The sequence below is a fragment of the Rhipicephalus sanguineus genome, chromosome 4 (genome assembly GCF_013339695.2).
Source record: "Rhipicephalus sanguineus isolate Rsan-2018 chromosome 4, BIME_Rsan_1.4, whole genome shotgun sequence".
NCBI lineage: Eukaryota > Metazoa > Arthropoda > Arachnida > Ixodida > Ixodidae > Rhipicephalus > Rhipicephalus sanguineus.
The window spans coordinates 27,807,548-27,824,854 of NC_051179.1; the positions used below are offsets into that span (position 1 = coordinate 27,807,548).

Sequence of the window (17,307 nt, forward strand, 5' to 3'; positions counted from 1 at the left end):
GTCTACATAAAACGGGTTTATACAAAGTAAGAAGAGGTCTTTCATTCTCTAATAGTCTTATACAAAAGTAAGAAGCAGGTCTTTAGACGGTCTACATAAATAGTCTATACAAAGTAAGAAGGAGGTCTTTAGACGGTCTATTGACAAATGTTTACTAGATCGCAAATGTTTACTAGACGGTCACAATGTCAGTAGATGGTTACTAGGTGGTCTACTCGATGTTACTAGCCATTTTGTAAGGGTTCGTTATAGCAGGAAACCGACAGAAAATTATTCTACCTTTATTGTGCCTTTCTGCGCAATTAACCGCGACGCAGCTCGCCGGTGCACCGTTTTTTCAAGTTTTCTATGCATGACGGTGAACGGCACACACAAGGGCACACACACCAGCGAAAACACAGCGGCAACTGCGGAATGAACGGTGGCCGATGCCTACCACGCGAAACTAAACGCCAGACGACAGCGCCACCGCATTTTCGTGACACAGGGGTGGTGCAATAGGTCTCTACCAGGGGCGTAGCCAGGGACCCCCCCCCCCCCCCGAAAATTTTCAGTTTTGCTGGCGTATATATACACGCGCACATACAAACGCACGCACGAACATACATAAAGTATGGTTGACCCCCCCCCCCCCCCGAAAAAAATTTCTGGCTACGCCCCTGGTCTCTACTGCCTTACGTATTCAGAATGGGTTGCAAGAGTGTTGCGCTGTTCTAGGACCAAGGGCGCGGGTTCGATTGAGGCAAAACGCGAAAACGCCCGTTTACAGTGGAACCTCGTTGATACGGTTCTGCATAAAATGTTTGTCGGCCTGATACGTTTTTTTTTTTTTATTCCCAGCCAATGTACCATAACAATAATGCATTTTCATGCGTTTAATACGATCAAATTTTTGCCCAAAATTGGATAATACGACCGCGAAAGTGGATCTTGACCGATATATCTAGAAATCCTACGTTTATTCTTCGGCATACTAGCTCAAAACGCCTTCCAACAAGCCACGATCTGCACGTTGGAGTGCGTTGGAGAGCCGCCGGGGCCGCAGCAGCGCCGGTATTGCGGCGAAAAGGCCGTTGCCAGAAGCAAGCGACGCACTCGAACACCTCGTAGCTTCGTCGCGAATGCAGAGCTGAGTGAGCAAACTGCTTCTTCTTTCTTTTTTTTTTTTACCTTTCAGAAGAATTTACTCCTAGACGTTGAAATGAAAAAGTGCAGCGCAGATTGAACAGCATACTTCAATGTTGCTCAATAAAAGTGAGTTGCTTACATGTGTATGCGTGTTTTCCTCTTTTTTTAATTTAATAGAATTTTTGCATAACAACCAACAAACATTAGCCTATTGCCTCCGAGACAAAAGAAATAGTCCCGCTCATGTACTCCGCGATGTTCTCCGATGGCGGGGTCACCGACCGTGCATGCGGTTTATGACGTTGGTTCAGGTTTGTGTGTATCCGCCTTTGAGTTCGCTTCAAATGTCAGGTACACGTGACCCAGAGAGTGGCCATCATTTCGTCGAAATATGAAATATCTTCCGATCTCGCTGGGCTGCGGGGAAACATTGAAAGCGCTTCAAACGATGCCTCTAAACGGGCTGGAAACGAATGTCCAGCAATTTTAATTAGGGCTTCATTAACACGCATGCTCTAAAATTTGCCTGCATTTAGCCTCTCTGTATCTCCCTCATTTCGGTTGTGCCGTAACAACATTTTTTTTTTACTTTTCGTTTTGTTTTCAGATCAAGTCAAACATTTGTTTATTTTGCATAGTACGATTACGGCGAGAAGGATACACATTAGAGGGTCCCAAGGTCAGGAGACCGTACCGAGATCCTCTGTACATGATTATTAATTACGAATTACGAAATAAGAATAGAGATGTAACAATATCTAAACCAACAAAAGAAACGGGTATAATAGTTACACAACAAAAAATACTACATTAATAGGATACATTAATATTCGAAGTTTATAAGTACATAAAACTGTTTTGTAATGGTATAAATATGGGATAAAGAAATGCTATTTCGTACTAGCAGTGAAAATACGCAAGGAAAGCCACCATGAAGAGTAACAATGCATTATCACGTAATGTTCATTACTCAACTAAATAGGAAAGAAAAAAACACACACACACACACACACCAAAACAACAGAGCACATACTATAAAGAATCAAAATTTCATAAACAGGGTTTGTGTGCTGGAGCCGACGTTTCGATAAGCGGACTTTTCTTCTTCAAGGCTGCAACACTTTCAGCCTTGAAGCCAGTTTCAGCCAGTTTCAGCCTTAGTAAAAAGCTTTAGGCAGTAAGAGGTTATTTTTCTGAGCGAAACGAGTAGGGTTTTTATTCTTCAAATAATCCAAGGAAACAAACTCGTGGGTGAGATCTTTATTAATCAACCTCAAAGGCATGATAATTAAGTTGAGTGCGAATAAATCAGTTTTGAGCACAAATTTATTCTCCATGCTTATGATATTAATATTATCGCGACTAAAGTTAGAAATAATGCGGAGAGCTTGGTTTTGTGTATGCTGAGTAGATGAGAAGTGACACTGATACATGTTGCTGTAGGCAGCAATACCGTAATTAATATGGCTTAATGAATGCGCAGTAAAGTGAAAGGAGAGCAGGAACAGACAGACGTGGTCTATTTTTGATTAGTGCTCTTATGCCGAAAGAAGTTATTTTCCTAGCTTATAAAATGTATTTGTAAAATTTTAGTTGTTCATCGAGGTAGACACCAAGTAATGAAACCCAGTAGCTAGTCGAAATAAAATCGGAGTCGAGGGAAACCTGAGGGGAAAATTGTGGTCTTCTTTGGTGAGAACGGAAAACCATTAATTTTGTTTTGGTTGGATTTAAAATCGGGTAATTATTGTGGCACGAAGTAGCAGTGTAAGCTGTTTAATTTATTAGTTAACGTTGCGACGGAAAATTTTGTTGATTCGATCCCGGAAAAGAGTGCATCTGCAAAATACAGTCAACTAACTCTGGCCTGAAACAGGCGTAAATCCACAACCTTGCAATGCATTATGCGTAGTCCCAACCTGTTTAGTTTTGCGACCACATATACAACTTTATTCCTTGTGAAGGTTGTAATGCAATATTTATCACGAGCGTATAAGTCACAAACGTTACTAGTCGTATGCCACTGCTTGCTCAACCTCATCTCCCCTTTGTCTTCCTTCGTTAATTTAAAATTCAGGGGAAACCCGTGCGAAGGAGCTGTGATGGTTCGTCCGCCTTGAGCATGCGACTTTGTTCAGGAGTCGACTTTGTTCTGGAGTCGTACGAGCGATAACCGCCGTTCAGAAATGGTCATCATACATGTGTCACGGGATAGGGCGCGAGGGCAACATGAGCTTGTATTAGCAACTTCTGGGCGAAAGGGCCGACGCTGCCGACGCTGTGTACACTCATTTCGTAAAGAAGAGATGCATCGTAGAAGGAGCCGATCTAGAAAGTCATCCTAGACATGCGTCTGCTGATTGCTTGCGCTCCGTAAATAAGTGGTGTTCAAACTTGGCGGTCTGGCAGTGCGCAGGCGCTCAGAGGCAACTGCTTTACCAGCGTAGATTCTAAAACCAAAAGCTTCAAACATGAAATGTAATTGATTAACTCTGTGCTTGAAACACGAATCCTGCAGCTATTTAGTAATGTTCTGCAGCGACGGAGTTTCCTTTTGAGCAAAATTTACACATCTCAAAGGCAGTGCCGTCGGCAACTTTGACAACACGTCATGGACGCCATGTTGTAGAGATCATTTATTTCGCCAGGACAAGAGAAATACTAATGTTTCAGTTTGGAAACAATGAAAGCGCGCGAAATGATTTCAACAAGAACAAACAGGTGGCAGCACCTGTCTATGCGCGGCGGCATGTGCAGCGTTTGCTTACTAACAAGAACGCAGCTGATGTAGCTAATGCCGTTGCGCTTGGCAGCTAATTCCTTGTTTTAGGAAAAGTACAAAGTAAGTATTCGCGCGGCAAACTATATCACATTGCGTCATTACTCTTGCTACTCCAATGCGCTCGCAACTTGTTTCCCTTCTCTTGGTTTATTTGCGACTAGACTCTCGCGTTACACAGTGCTTGTGTGTGCGGTGAATATATAAACTTGATTTCATTTGCCCGCCAACGGTTGCATCATAATGATTACTAGCTGTTGCTGATAAACACGAACACGCAGGGAGACGTAATCAGTACAGCTCGTTTAACAGCGCCTGTTGTTGGACTGAACACATGTCGACAATCTAATTAAGAGGAAACGTCGTGCCAGCTGGCGTAACGTGTTTCAGTTGGTGGTGTGATAGTTGCATAAACACTTCCTTCCTGACCCGTTTGTAATGTAGCCCGTAGCGGAGCCGTGAGATACGTTGTACAAATGTTCAAAAACGAAGGACGCTTCAAGGGTTGGTCTAAGAGCTTTCACTTTCTATTCACTCGAACGCCGCGAAGACCTTGTTTAAAAATAGCCGCCTCGTTTGATGCATCTTTGTCGCGCACCTTGCCGCATTTGGTGGTTCAGAAAATATGTGGGAAAACCTCGTGGTTTTAATTTCATTTCCCCGTGTTGCAGCATGGCTTCCAGGGCGAAACAGCGGAACGCTGCTAACTCTGCCGAATCGGCAACGCTGACCGTCAACGAACGAATACTCAGGGATTGCCACATGCTCTACGTTGACCCCGACAATGGTAAATAATCGGTACACAGCTTTTAACTAGAGCAAGTAGTTTATAATGACCTACCCGTGGTGTTATGAATTGTGGTCCATTCGAAGGTTGCCTTGGAAACGGTAATCGCCAAACGGCAAAACAGGGCGAAATTATAGATCATTTACGTTAATGAGAACTAAGTATGTTTGCGTTCGAAAGTGGTGACTGTCACAGGGTGACCACCATCTAAGCCCAAACGCAGTTGGAACTTGGAAACGTAGTCAGAAACATAGAGCGAGTCGGTGTGTATCTTGTGTGCAAAAGTTGGCACAGCTTGTCAAGGTACTATTGAGCCTGGTACAGCATGTTTCTGAAAATGAGAGGTTACCTCTCTGTATAGGCGTGCAAGCTCATTGCATGTTAATACAAAACGCAGGTTCATACAAAAGATACCCAAAAAGTTTCCATTCATGCCCTTGCTTGCACTTCGATCAGTACACACGTCTAAAAAGACGTTTCTTCTCTTGCTAAAACTCATAAAATCGGGTGCCAGCCTATCACCGTATAAGACATGTTAATCAAAGTGGCAGGCCATTGGCAAGTGGCTTTTATGAACAAAAGCTTTGTGAATTCAGTTTCACGTCGATATGTCAAAAGTAAGCAAACAGCAAAACAGACATCTTGCCTGTTGTCTCCTGACACCATTATCACACAACGTATGTATATTAGAGGTGCATTGCTGTGCTTAAAATTTGCCCATAGTTAGCTTAAGAAAGATGGCGGTACTGTTGAAGTTTAAGAGGAGCAATGTGAAAGAGGAGGAATGTTAAAAGGAAAAAAAAATTAAAGTTGGTTCAGTGTAACTTAAACAAATCACATTTGTGACATACAGCTATCTGGTAGTAACTACTGTGAGTGTCTGCACCAAGGCTTTAGAGGACTGGCCACGGCGAGGCCACATGACACAGTTTCAAGGACAACACACAAGTTAATGCATCCAAATATAACTCGGCCTAAGTTTACAGAAATAAAAGAAGTGTGCCTGAGGTGTTGTGATGCTGGCAAAAAAAAAAATAGAAGTGGTACAAGTGATGGGCTTGACTGGGCTGTCAAAACCCCACCACTGTTTTCTTTTTAACCAAGTCTCATTCATGGACGGCTGAAATATCAGCTGTTGGAGGCTGCGCCTGGCCTTGGTGGTTGCTGTTGTTGAAGTTGTTGGGGTTAGTAGTAGTTATAGTAGTAGTAGTATCAGGGGGCAGTAGTAGTAGTAGTAGTAGACAGACAGACATAGAACTTTATTGGGTCCTGAGAAACGCTACTCTTAGAGCAACGCCGCGGGCCGCTCCCACGTGGGGACGGGGAGGCCTAGCCTCACCGCCGCATCATGGGCTCTCTGGACAGCCCGTAGTTGTGGTAAAAACTCTGAACTTCTTAAGGCAGAGTCCCAGTCCTGTTCTGTGAGCCTACTTAGGCCCCGTAACGAGGGGCACTGCCAGAGCATATGTTCAACGTTACTGATCTCCCCGCAGTCAGGGCAGCTAGACTCGAAAGCCTCTGAAGAGACGATGCTGAGAAAAGATAGACTAGGATAAGACCTAGTCTGTGGCATTCTAAACGTGATGGCCTGAGGTCTAGACAACTTGCGGTGTGGAGGAGGAAAAGACCGCCTACTCAACTGGTAGTGTTTAGTGACTTCATTGAAAGTAAGTAAAGCGTCCCTAAACACCCCACAGTCAACCTGCGGACCTACGTCCACCCCAGCGCGGAGGGTTAGTGCGCGCGCCCGGGAGTGAGCAGTGTCGTTGAGGTTTGCGAGGGAGTCCAGTCGGGGTTCGAGATGTGCAGGAAACCAAGTAATGGTATGTGGGGAAAGTGTCCTATATTCAAGTATTTTGAATGCTTCGGCAGAGATTGAACCCGAGGCAAAAGCCCTGACCGCCGACCTGGAGTCGGTGAAGATTTGCGACCTACTGTCGTCCAAAAGGGCAAGGGCTATTGCCACCTGCTCGGCTCTCGAGGGAGTAGAGTCCCTAAGCGATGCAGCATTTATAGTAGAACCCATGTGATTGACGGAGACAACAGAAAACCTAGCCGAGTGACCGTACTGAGCGGCGTCGACAAAACACACTGAACTAGAATTGTTCCTGATGTTCTTAAGAAGCGTGATGGCTCTCGCCCTGCGCCTGCCTACGTTGTGCTGTGGATGGACGTTCCGTGGGAAGGGAGAAACATGAATGGCAGTACGCTGTTCATCCGGAAGCTGAAGACGGCGCTCCTCTACAAGGGCAGGACTGATACCTAGGACGGACAGAATCTGCCTACCAGCCGGCGTAGATGACAGACGCACCAGCTGTGCAGTTTGTTGGGCTTCAATGATCTCCTCTAGGGTGTTGTGGACACCCAGCTGCATGAGCCGTTCAGTGCTGGTCCGCTCGGGGATGCCCAGCACCCTCTTTATGCTCTTCCTGATCAACGTTTCCAGCTTCTTCTTTTCGAATCCGTACCATGCGTGCACTCCGTTTTTCACGCCCGTATTCCCTCCGGGGCACTGGGGTAGGAGCCTGTCCAGTTTTTGTAGATAATAAAGTTTTTCTTCTACTACTACTTAATGAGGCTCTTTCACGCATTCCTAATGAGTCATATTAAGTAGTAGTAGAAGAAAAACTTTATTATCTACAAAAACTGGACAGGCTCCTACCCCAGTGCCCCGGAGGGAATACGGGGGTGAAAAACGGAGTTTGTCTGGCAGGGTGGTGCCCCTGTTCCAAGGCCCCACTGGCACTGGCCATCCATTGAATTCTTTGGATCAGTCGTAGCTGATCTTCCATGGCTGGGCTAGCCTCCCATTCATCCCATGTGCCATTTATGTTGTGCTCTTCTCCGTGCCCTGCACACTTCCACGTGATGTGGAAAAGTGTTGGTGTTGCTCCACACCACGGACATATGTCTCTATACGCCACGGGGTAGATCAGGTGGAGAGTGTGCAGATTTACGTAAGTGTTCATTTGTAATCTTGTTTACATTGGCATGAGTGACTTACAGGTCATTGCCCTGTGAAGTCACCCAGACAATGAAGCCAAGGAAGACATATAGCACATTACTCGTAGTGTTTATTCGAAGTATAGCAATTGTGAGAGAAAGGGAAATGAAAGTGGATGAAGAAACAACTTGCCGCCGGTGGGAACCAAACCCACAACCTTTGTAGACGCATGCAATGTTTCCAGTTGGATACGAAGACAAGATGTCAAGTGTGATATTTGTAAAGCCTTATATATTTCTGAGAGTTTAATAGCTCTATCAGGTGATGAGCAGAATTAAAATGCTTGCACCATATTTTTCATAGGGAAGAGGTGCTTGTCGCCTCCCCCATACTCTCATCTTCCAGAGTGAATGAATCAGAATGATGAATGTGATTGTCAAGCTTCTTGCATGCATATTGGGGTGCAGCTGCCTTCAAAGGCTGTGCGGTCTTGTGAAGTGCTCAGTAAGGAGTGAGTGATGGTCCGGGCATGATGGTTGCAAATGGCCAGGATGTCGTCATGGTGAGCTGAAAAATTCTTGTATACGGTGTGTCGCTGGAGCCAACACTTTGACTTCTGGTCTTGTCTTCTTCAAGGCAGCGACCGCCTACCTTAGCACATGTGTGTGTATGCTTTGTACCCTCTCCCTCAACCAATACGAAAGAGGAAGAGAGGGCAAGTGCGAAAATGGGGGTGGGGGAGAAAGGAGGGCTGGCTTGCCCAATTGGGTGAGTAAAAGGAAAGAGGAAGCAATCAGAGTAGGGGTCTGAGGGTTCACGTCGAAAGGGGTAGAAGGAGACAAATATATTTAGCTGGATCATGGTTGTCACACTCCCCCCACCCCCCCACCCCTATTATCGCACTTGCCCTCTCCTCCTCTTTTGTTTTAGTTGGGGCAAAGGGTAGGAACCATACACATACACGCGCTAAGGTAGGTAGTTGCTGCCTCGAAGAGGACAAGACCACTTGTCAAAACATTGGCTGCAGCGACACGCCATGTTCAAGAAGTTTTCATCTCTTCAACCTTCCATTTTCCCCTGAACTTCTGCTGTCATGGTGAGCTGTGACAGAGCTATACTTTCACTGCTGACTGCTGTGTCGGATAATGTTGGTTGCTTGTGGAATCTTCTGGATAGGTGTGTGTGGGCACCGTGTTAGTTATGAGGGTTTGTAGTGTCAGAGGAAGCTACATTTTTTCATACAATTACTGAGACGACTTCAGCGAAGACACGATAGTCGACGCCTTGTTTTAAGCTTGGAAGTGTCATGAGCTCTTCTTGACTGGTGTGGGGCTCAATAAAATCAGCTACTGTTGACAGCTTAATCTTTAAGCGTTTGTTGGTGGTTAACTGCTGTTACCAGACATGCTAATTACTGTGGACAAACCCTGTCCAAAGCAAGGAAGCATTTTTGCTTTTAGTCTCATATATAGGAATTCCATGCAGGGAGTCTTCGTGTAGTTATTGGTCAACAAAGTGAGAAGGTGATCCACATGCAAATAATGGAGATTTTATGAACTTGCGCGATTTTGTTTTTAACTTATGGCACATTGGAAGTCAGTACATGAAATACGAAATTTTTGTGCTCCTCAAGAATATTTCCTACATGGATGGACGAATCACTGCATTGCAACGAGGAGAAAAACAATAATCTTTTCTTTCGCTGTCGTGTCATTGCTGAAGAAAACATAGGACACAGATATTTTAAAATTCCTGGTTCACAAACGACGCATTGTTTTTAAGGTCTAGCATGCTCTCGCGTAAAACTGCAGGTATCTCAGCGAAATTCGGCTCAAGTAGACTGGAGCGCCCAGCCACCGTTTGATTCACGTTGATTGCACAAGTCATTCGATTCCGACCCAGTTCAGTTTATAATTCAATCTCGACTTGAATTGCTCGTGTGATATCGCTCGTTTTTAATTGTGCCTGTGTTTTCGTTAGTTTTGTGTTGCCTAAATTATCATGGATTCATAATTTGTTGGGCCCGACGCGACGCGCCTTTCCTGCAGCGCTGGCGCGGCATTTCTATGGAATGCCGTGGTGTTTTGTTTGCCGAGTGTAGGCTTGATTTGCTACGTGACGTGCCCCTGCGTTGACGCCAAGCAACGCCTGCAACGGCAGCGGCACAGGGCACGCCTTATGTGCATTGGTGCTCGCGCATTCGCTGCGGCTTAATGACATAAACTGCGCCTTTGGAGCGCTATGCTTCAGCAGTTGCGTGCAGTGTTGCTCGAGCGCCTCCGGTGCGCTCAACACGCATTGCTCAACAGATAACCCTGTGGAGAGAGAGGCCCTACGTGACCGTTGCAGTGAAAAAGTTGGTCTCGAGAAAGGAAATCTGAGGTAGTTACAGACATGGAGGTCACAGATACGGGTTAGTTCCGATCGCGATCGATTTCGATCTTTATTGAACTTCTGCGGTGCCATTGGTTCCTTTCAGAGGCTGACGCGCAAAGGAGTCAAATCGCGATAGCCTTCCCTCCGAGTTATTTCGATGCGGCGCCCTTACTCCTTAGTATTTACCGTTATGTCGTAACCGCGCTTCTATAATTGCGCATGCGTAGTTTAGCTAAACGTGGATACGAGCACCGTGGATTAGAGACTATGTACCGATCGAAGTACGTAGTTTCCGCAGTGAGCTTCTCCGTCTGCTCTCGTGACCCCTTCAGCAGTGGACGAAGTTTTGCTGCATAGTGGTCCATTTTTTGAGGCATTACTGTTAGTGTCATGTGGTTGCATTCGTGACGCATGTGACGTTTAGTAGCTACTACGCGCTTAAACAACTGCGTGCGTTGTACGCTGCACGAACACTTTGTGGACGCTTTCAGGTGACGTGGTGCGTTACGGCATCATTCGCGCGACTCCCCACCCCTGGAGACTGCTTGGTCGCTCCAGGGCCTTGCTTTTTCCCGGACGCGGTTGTGACGAAATGGCCGGCTTTTCTTGTTTTTCTTCCCCTCGCCTCACCCTGCCGTCGCTGGGGGCGCGACGGGCGGGCCGTCGTTAGCCGTCGTCGTCTACCTGAGGCGCGCAAGGACACAGCGCGATGAATCAAGCACTGTCAAGATTGCATGGTTGGCGATGCGAGGCCATTCTATCTATGGCAGGTCTGGGTTCGTGAAAGAAAAGAAACGAAATGTTGCAGAAACCAATGACGACGATTGTCAATGCAGGCGAATTGCCGAGCGCTTCAAGAATACTATTTGCCTGGCGCGCTTTACGTTGCGCATTTGTTGCGGTTAGGACGCTTTCGTTGCGTGTGGTTCCGTAGCGAACCGAGGCGTTATCCAGTACACCTGTAGATATATACACTCGCTCACATTTTAGAAAAAATGGCAGCTCCGTCCAAAGAACCGCGGCGCGCCTGCCCCACGCCTTGAAGGACTGTCCCGCTAGCTGGTTTCCGCTCGAACCGCAAGTACTTTTTCTCGGCTAATGTTGATAGTACGCGTATTAAGAGTTAGAGGTTTGTCGTCACTACCTAAAACATTACGTTCTTCTAAGCAGAGATGTCAGAATCCCTGACGAAATTTACCAGGAAGTTCAAGTCTCTGACCTAAAGCCAGCGACACGAACGTGTGTCTGTATGGTAAAGTCAGGTATCTGAAACGCTCGAGTAAATGCTTGACGTCACGAAAATGACTCAGCGCTCTTGGACGGAGCACTTATGCAAATTCTCCGTACGAGGGGCATCGATGAATTTGGGAGGAGCTGACATTTCTTTTTTTTTTTTTTTTTTTGCCTAGGTTGTAACCGAGTGTAGTATTGGGAGACATCAGCAGCGACGCTGGAGGGAAGGGTGCGATGTGGTAACGTATGTATAAGATCACCTTAGCTCGCGACGTCGTTGTTGCGTGTACTCAGTGCCGCAATGCCCACGTCTGGGTCCTCTTGGGAAAAAGCAACGCATCTTTGATGGAGCTCGGAAACGTTCTCTGTATAGGGCCAATGAAAAGCCATACAATATCAAAACCAGTCTGTGCGCGATTTCCTGTCATAAACGCGGATGAAGCGTCCATTTTTGTTGTAGAATTGTACGAAGGAAATCGTTCGCAGATGTATTTCAGTCTGACAACTGACACCACAAAGTCATCGAAACGGCGCAAGGAAAAGTCTATTCGATTGAAGTATATAGGCGATGTCTCTTATTATTGTTATTTAATGATCATTTGTCACAATACATTTCATATCATATTTGGGACTTCACGCACGCTGCTTTGCGGCATCCACATTTGATACGATGCTCCCGCCTGCCCATTTATCGTCGCATGGAAAAAAAAAAACGAAAAAAAAAAACAACTGATGGACAACTGTTGAAGGCGAAAATGCTTGAGGCCCGTGTATTTAGATACTGACTGCACGTTAAAGAACCCCAGGTGGTCGAATTTTCCGGAGCCCTCCACTACGGCGTCCCTCATAGTCATATCGTGGTTTTGGGACCTTAAACCCCAACGATTATTATCGTCATCACACCTTAGCTGTTACAGAAAATGGGTGAAAGGAAGGCCCAGGACGGAGGCATTGTCGTCAAAAAAAGGCATTGTGGAACACTTTTCGACAGCTTTTCCTGAAAAAAAAAAAAACGAAGCAAAGAAAAAGAAACATGGCGGGAATGAAGTTTTCGCGAGATGAAACTGGCGTGAAGGTGTAGAGAGAAAGCGTGACACAGACGCTGCCGCTGCAGCGTTCTTATTAACCACGCGGCGTAGAAGAAGGCGCGCGTTGTTAGCAAAGCCCCCGGCTCGCTGCAGCGAAGTCACGACGATCACGGCGAGTTTCTCTCGCATTATGCGATGCCGACAGTTAATGCGAAACCGCGATGCGCGCACGAAGCGAAAGGTCACGCCGGAGGAAGCCACCGTGTCGGTCGTCGGCGAGTGGGGATCGACAGGCCACGTATTATAATACTATACGACTGCGCTTGCTAAGTTACGCGCGTCACGAAGATGCCTGGTGCTGCTAGGAGGAACGAACCTTTTCGTTGATGTTTCCCAATCTTAATTCCCACGTTGTTTCGCATATAGTTTTGATACGACACATTGTACGCTCGCGGCATGTCACGCGCACACAATTTCGAAGAGTACTAGACGTCTTTGTTAAGAGTGTGGCTGGCAGAGTGGATGTACGGTCCGAATCAAGGACCTTCCTGGACTTCATGGAGGAAACACAGTTGCACAACTTTGTGTAATGTGTATTGATGCCCTAGGGCAAACTAACGCAATGGTCCCTGCCGGCGGCAAGTTATCTTTTCGTCCACTTTACTTTCTTCACATTTATATTCTGGTTACTACAAATGACGCCCCCTATACTTTCCTTGGCATTATTGTCTGTTAGTTCTCATTAATATTGTGTCTAACAAAGAAAAAACGAGCCCTTAAAAGTCATCTAGTTTCCTTCAATAAAAAAAGAATTCGATATGTCCAGCTTTGGTGAAGCGCTTGGCGAACAACGAACGTGCAAGACGCACTCGATGCAAAACATAACACTCACAGGGTCGCTTATGCGTTCGCCTAAGATATCTCCAAGGCGAAGACCATCCTCTTTTTTCTTCTCAGTCCATGTATTGATCCTCCCACGCCTCCATCCGAAAGATTTCTGCTCCTCGCGTGGTTTTGCACTGCCTCCGTGATCGGCCTACGTTTGACCAAGCGACGATGTCACGTTGTGAAGTCATCACGTGACATCACGTTATATGACGTCATAATGACGTCACAGTGACGCCACCACATGATTTTTTCCATCACTCGCGTTCTCGCCACAGACGGTCAACCTTCCCGTTTGATGAAGCATCTAAGGCTCTCGCCTTAAAATATGGGATGCAGTTTGTACCCTGTAAGGGGCTGTGTGCCACGTACCTTTCGTCTGTGGACGCTGTTATATCGGACTGACCGGGCCGGTGTTTAAACGTACGTTTTAGAGAGCACCACAGCTATAGCTTAAAGGTACGGCCTATTCCCACCTTGCACTGTATACATTGCCGTGAATGCGGATGTGAACCTGTGCTTTCAGAGACTCCAGTTATTTTCAGGAACTCGGGGGATTGTTGAAGCCTTTCTAATAGAGAAGAAAGGCGATGCATGTTTAATCCAACCTTGGCTCAGTCTATAGTAGATAATATAACGCAAAAAAAAAAAAAAAATGTGGTGTCGTACCTCAATGACTTCGTTTCTGAATCACCTGCGCAAGTGTGCGCACATGTGCGCCTAGCTAACAGTGGTTTTCCTTTTTCGCTTTTTTTTTTTTTTTTTACTAAGGAGTGCGGTTGTACGACTGATACGTTTTGCGGAGTTCCGCAGTCACTGCCCGTAGTGGTGAATGTGTCGCGTAACTTGAATCTACTATACTTTGGCGAAATAAGAAATTAAAAATTGCGTGGTGTGGAGTTTCGTGGTACGCGCAAGAAACCGATATCGTGCTCTCGACAGTCGTGATGCCCACGAGAGAGAAGTTTGTAATGCGTCTGGGGAGATGATTTTTAGATAAGGTCTAACTTACGCGTCAATTTTGGGCCTTCACTGTCGTCGTTCTTCGTGCTACTCGTCAGTGTTTTCAGCGATGAACCAACTGGCCCAAAACAGAGTTTTAGTGTCAGTACTCCTTTTAGGGGACGCAGCTAGGTGTGGGGGCGAGGCTGTTATTTCTACGTGTAAGCGTTCCTCTATGCTCAGTTATAATGCTCCTCTATATGCTCCCTGCCGGCGCATACGTTCACTCGTGCTTGAATCCAGTCAGACTGAACTTACTCCATTGAGGAGCCAAAAGAACTCCCGAAATGGAGTATTCTCGAGGATAAAACGCGTGACCACTCCTTTACCTCCAGTAGATGAGTTATGGGTGCCCCATTTTGTTTTTGGGAGTGAAGGAGCGAGTGCCTGACGAGAGGAGGTAAATCTGATACGTAGAAAGTAATGTATAGAGTTATGTTGTATAGCCTTACGCATGCTGTGTTGTGGGTATAGCCAACCGCCCGCACATTGTCGCACGCACCCCCGCGGTCATCAACCTCGTATCGTGACGTAAGAAAGCGCGCTTAAGCGAATATCCTCTTTGATACGATTGAGAGGACGACGAGGGTATGATGCCCGGTTTTTTTAGCTTCCGGTGAGCATTGTTGTGTTGGACGATTCGTGGGGAATTGAATTTTGGGTCCTTATTAGTATCCCGCGCCTGCCCACGCACACCTCACACTTATGTACAGACGGGTCCACTGTTAGCTATGTTCGATGTATGAAGTGTTCCGGCTAGTTTTGTTCCATCTAGATGTAGATTTTCTTATGGATTCACTTTAAAGCATTGTAGCGTTCGGAAATAGTTTTTAATTTCGCTCTCTTGCAAAAACATAGCGGCTTAGATTTGCATAAAACAACTACTGGTGGTTGACAGTTCTGCCTCTTTTTGACAGGCTCGTATACAGTGCATGAACAATGTGTCCCTGTCCACTTGCTGTTAGAGGGCCAGCAAAACGAAAGGAGCTCATTGGAGTGTTCCCTTTAACAGTGGACCGTACTGTACATGAGTGTGTTCAACGTATCTGTCATGTTTGAACTGTTACGCGACGCAGGCCTAGACGCGAAGCCTCAAAGAATGCCGTCACCGTAATCTGTTGCGAGTCTTTCCTTCCCTTTTGACTTCCTCTTTATGTATAGTGCGCAGGCTTGATCACATTAGCTCACGCCTGCTCCGTGGATCAGGTAGATCTATCTGCCTTTCTCCCAGTGAATCCTCTCTCTCTCTCTCTTGCGTACGAAGCGTTTACTCTTGTGGTTGAGAAGATATTCACGCGACCGTTTATAAGAAGGGCCTTTCTCCGTGAAGTATAGTGGAAAAGTGAAAAGGCGGATGTTCATCGCTGCAGTTGTCACCCCAATATGGTTTCAGCGAGCGGAGTGCCTTGCGGTAGTGCATGGTGAATCACTCGCATCGCACCAGGAACAGCCGTCGGGAGCCGGACGTGGCGTTTCTCGATAAGATCCCGCCGCCGTTCGGTGTAATGATTCACGTGACCCTTTCCTCGTGTTCGCGGCCTCTCTGCGAACAGCAGCACTTTTTGTGTCGCATATGCAACAGCGGCCGCATACTGTATACGTTTTCAAATGCCGTTGGCTTTCTAGGTTTATCTCTGTTACAGCGAAGTTGTCTTGATGATGATGATGACGATGACCTTTATAAATGGCTCACACCCACTCTGGGGGATTGGCCAAGAAACGAATAATTTATAGGTAAAAGTGGTCACATGTGAAAATGAATTATAGAAGGTTAGAATATATTATTAATGCTAATTTAAAAATTCCTAACCAAAATCGGCCTGATTCAATTAAGAATTTTTGTACAGCGGAACAGACATCCCGGTGACAATGACCTAATGAGGAGGCTCCCAAGGATAGAATATTCGAAGTAATGAAATCCAATATAATACGATTAAACGCTGCTTTGAGAATGTTTTTCCTCTTAGTCGACCGTGTGCCGCCGCCGCCGCCGTCGTCGTCGTCGTCGTAGTAGTAGTAGTAGTAGTAGTAGTAGTAGTAGTAGTAGTAGTAGTAGTAGTAGTAGTAGTAGTAGTAGTAGTAGTATCGGTAGTAGTAGTAGTGGTAGGCGCCACGCAGGTCACGTGACCTGCGTGAGGGGGGAGTGAATGAATAAATAAATAAAACAAAATGATGATTGATGATGCTCGAAATGATGGTGATGATGTTCAAAATAACGATGATGATCTGAATTTCACATCTAGCGGTGGATTTACGACACCACATGATCTCCCTAACCATTCACATACACTCGCGCGCTTACAGCTTCGTCGTCCGGCGGTCTTCACAGCGTGTAAATATTTCTAACGCTTTATTTTGTGTCACATTTGCCGTGTCTCTTAAAAGACGGTCCCACGTCGTCCTTCACGCGACCATTCTGGTTTAGCTCTGCAGCGACCGTTGTCGCTGCGGCTTCGCCGTATCGGCGCTGGCCAGCAGTCGGATCTCCCGCTTCCGGCGTTCGCACCCCTCCGATGGTTCCGGAAGCCGTCGTCGTCGGCGGTGGCAACGCGCTGCCTTCTTCTCTCATTGTTTTATTTTCTTCCCGCGCTTCTCTTATCGGCGACTTCCACGCGCGCGGCCATGGAGACTTCCGATGGCGCGGCCGGGCCCGGCTGTTTCGCGCGCGCGCGTGATGAACCGCGGTTGCTTGGGCGTCTGCCTGTCTCTCGCAGAAAGAAGAAAAGAACGAGAGGTTTCGGAATGCCCGACGATATAACGTGCGCGTGGTGTGCTCGAACATTAAACGTGCGCCGAGGCCAAGATGCCGAGACCTGTGGCGCGAAAGTTGCGCAGATTTCGGAAAGATTTCGGAAGCGTAGGAAATAAACTTGAAAATTTCAATGTTCGTATGAGGTTTCGATGTTCGGTTGTGCAGAAAACAAGACGAGTGATGATAACCGATTGTTATTAACCATTATATACATAGGTATAGACTTGGAGGGGCTACGGCATACGATTATAAAGGCGAAAGCCTTAGATGCCTCATCAAACGCGAAAATTAAACGTGGGCGTCGGCGTCCCGCGGCTTCGGCATCAACACGAGTGATGAAAAAAAAAAAATGATTATGCGTGATAATACGGTGTCATCGTGAAGTCACCGATC

General features: G+C 46.4%; 2 protein-coding genes across 2 annotated transcripts in view; one reads left to right on the forward strand and one right to left on the reverse strand.

The window, feature by feature from the left end:
- Positions 1-17,307, reverse strand: part of LOC119389686 (sodium- and chloride-dependent GABA transporter ine-like) — a 272,940-nt gene that overhangs the window by 83,206 nt on the left and 172,427 nt on the right.
- The window catches only part of LOC119389688 (uncharacterized), a 51,582-nt gene continuing 38,132 nt past the window's right edge, over positions 3,858-17,307 (forward strand). Inside the window, exons 1-2 of the mRNA XM_037657050.2 lie at positions 3,858-3,970; positions 4,579-4,694. Coding sequence (XP_037512978.1) covers positions 4,580-4,694 — 115 coding nt within the window. The 5' untranslated portion in view covers positions 3,858-3,970; position 4,579. The remainder of the gene's footprint in view (positions 3,971-4,578; positions 4,695-17,307) is intronic.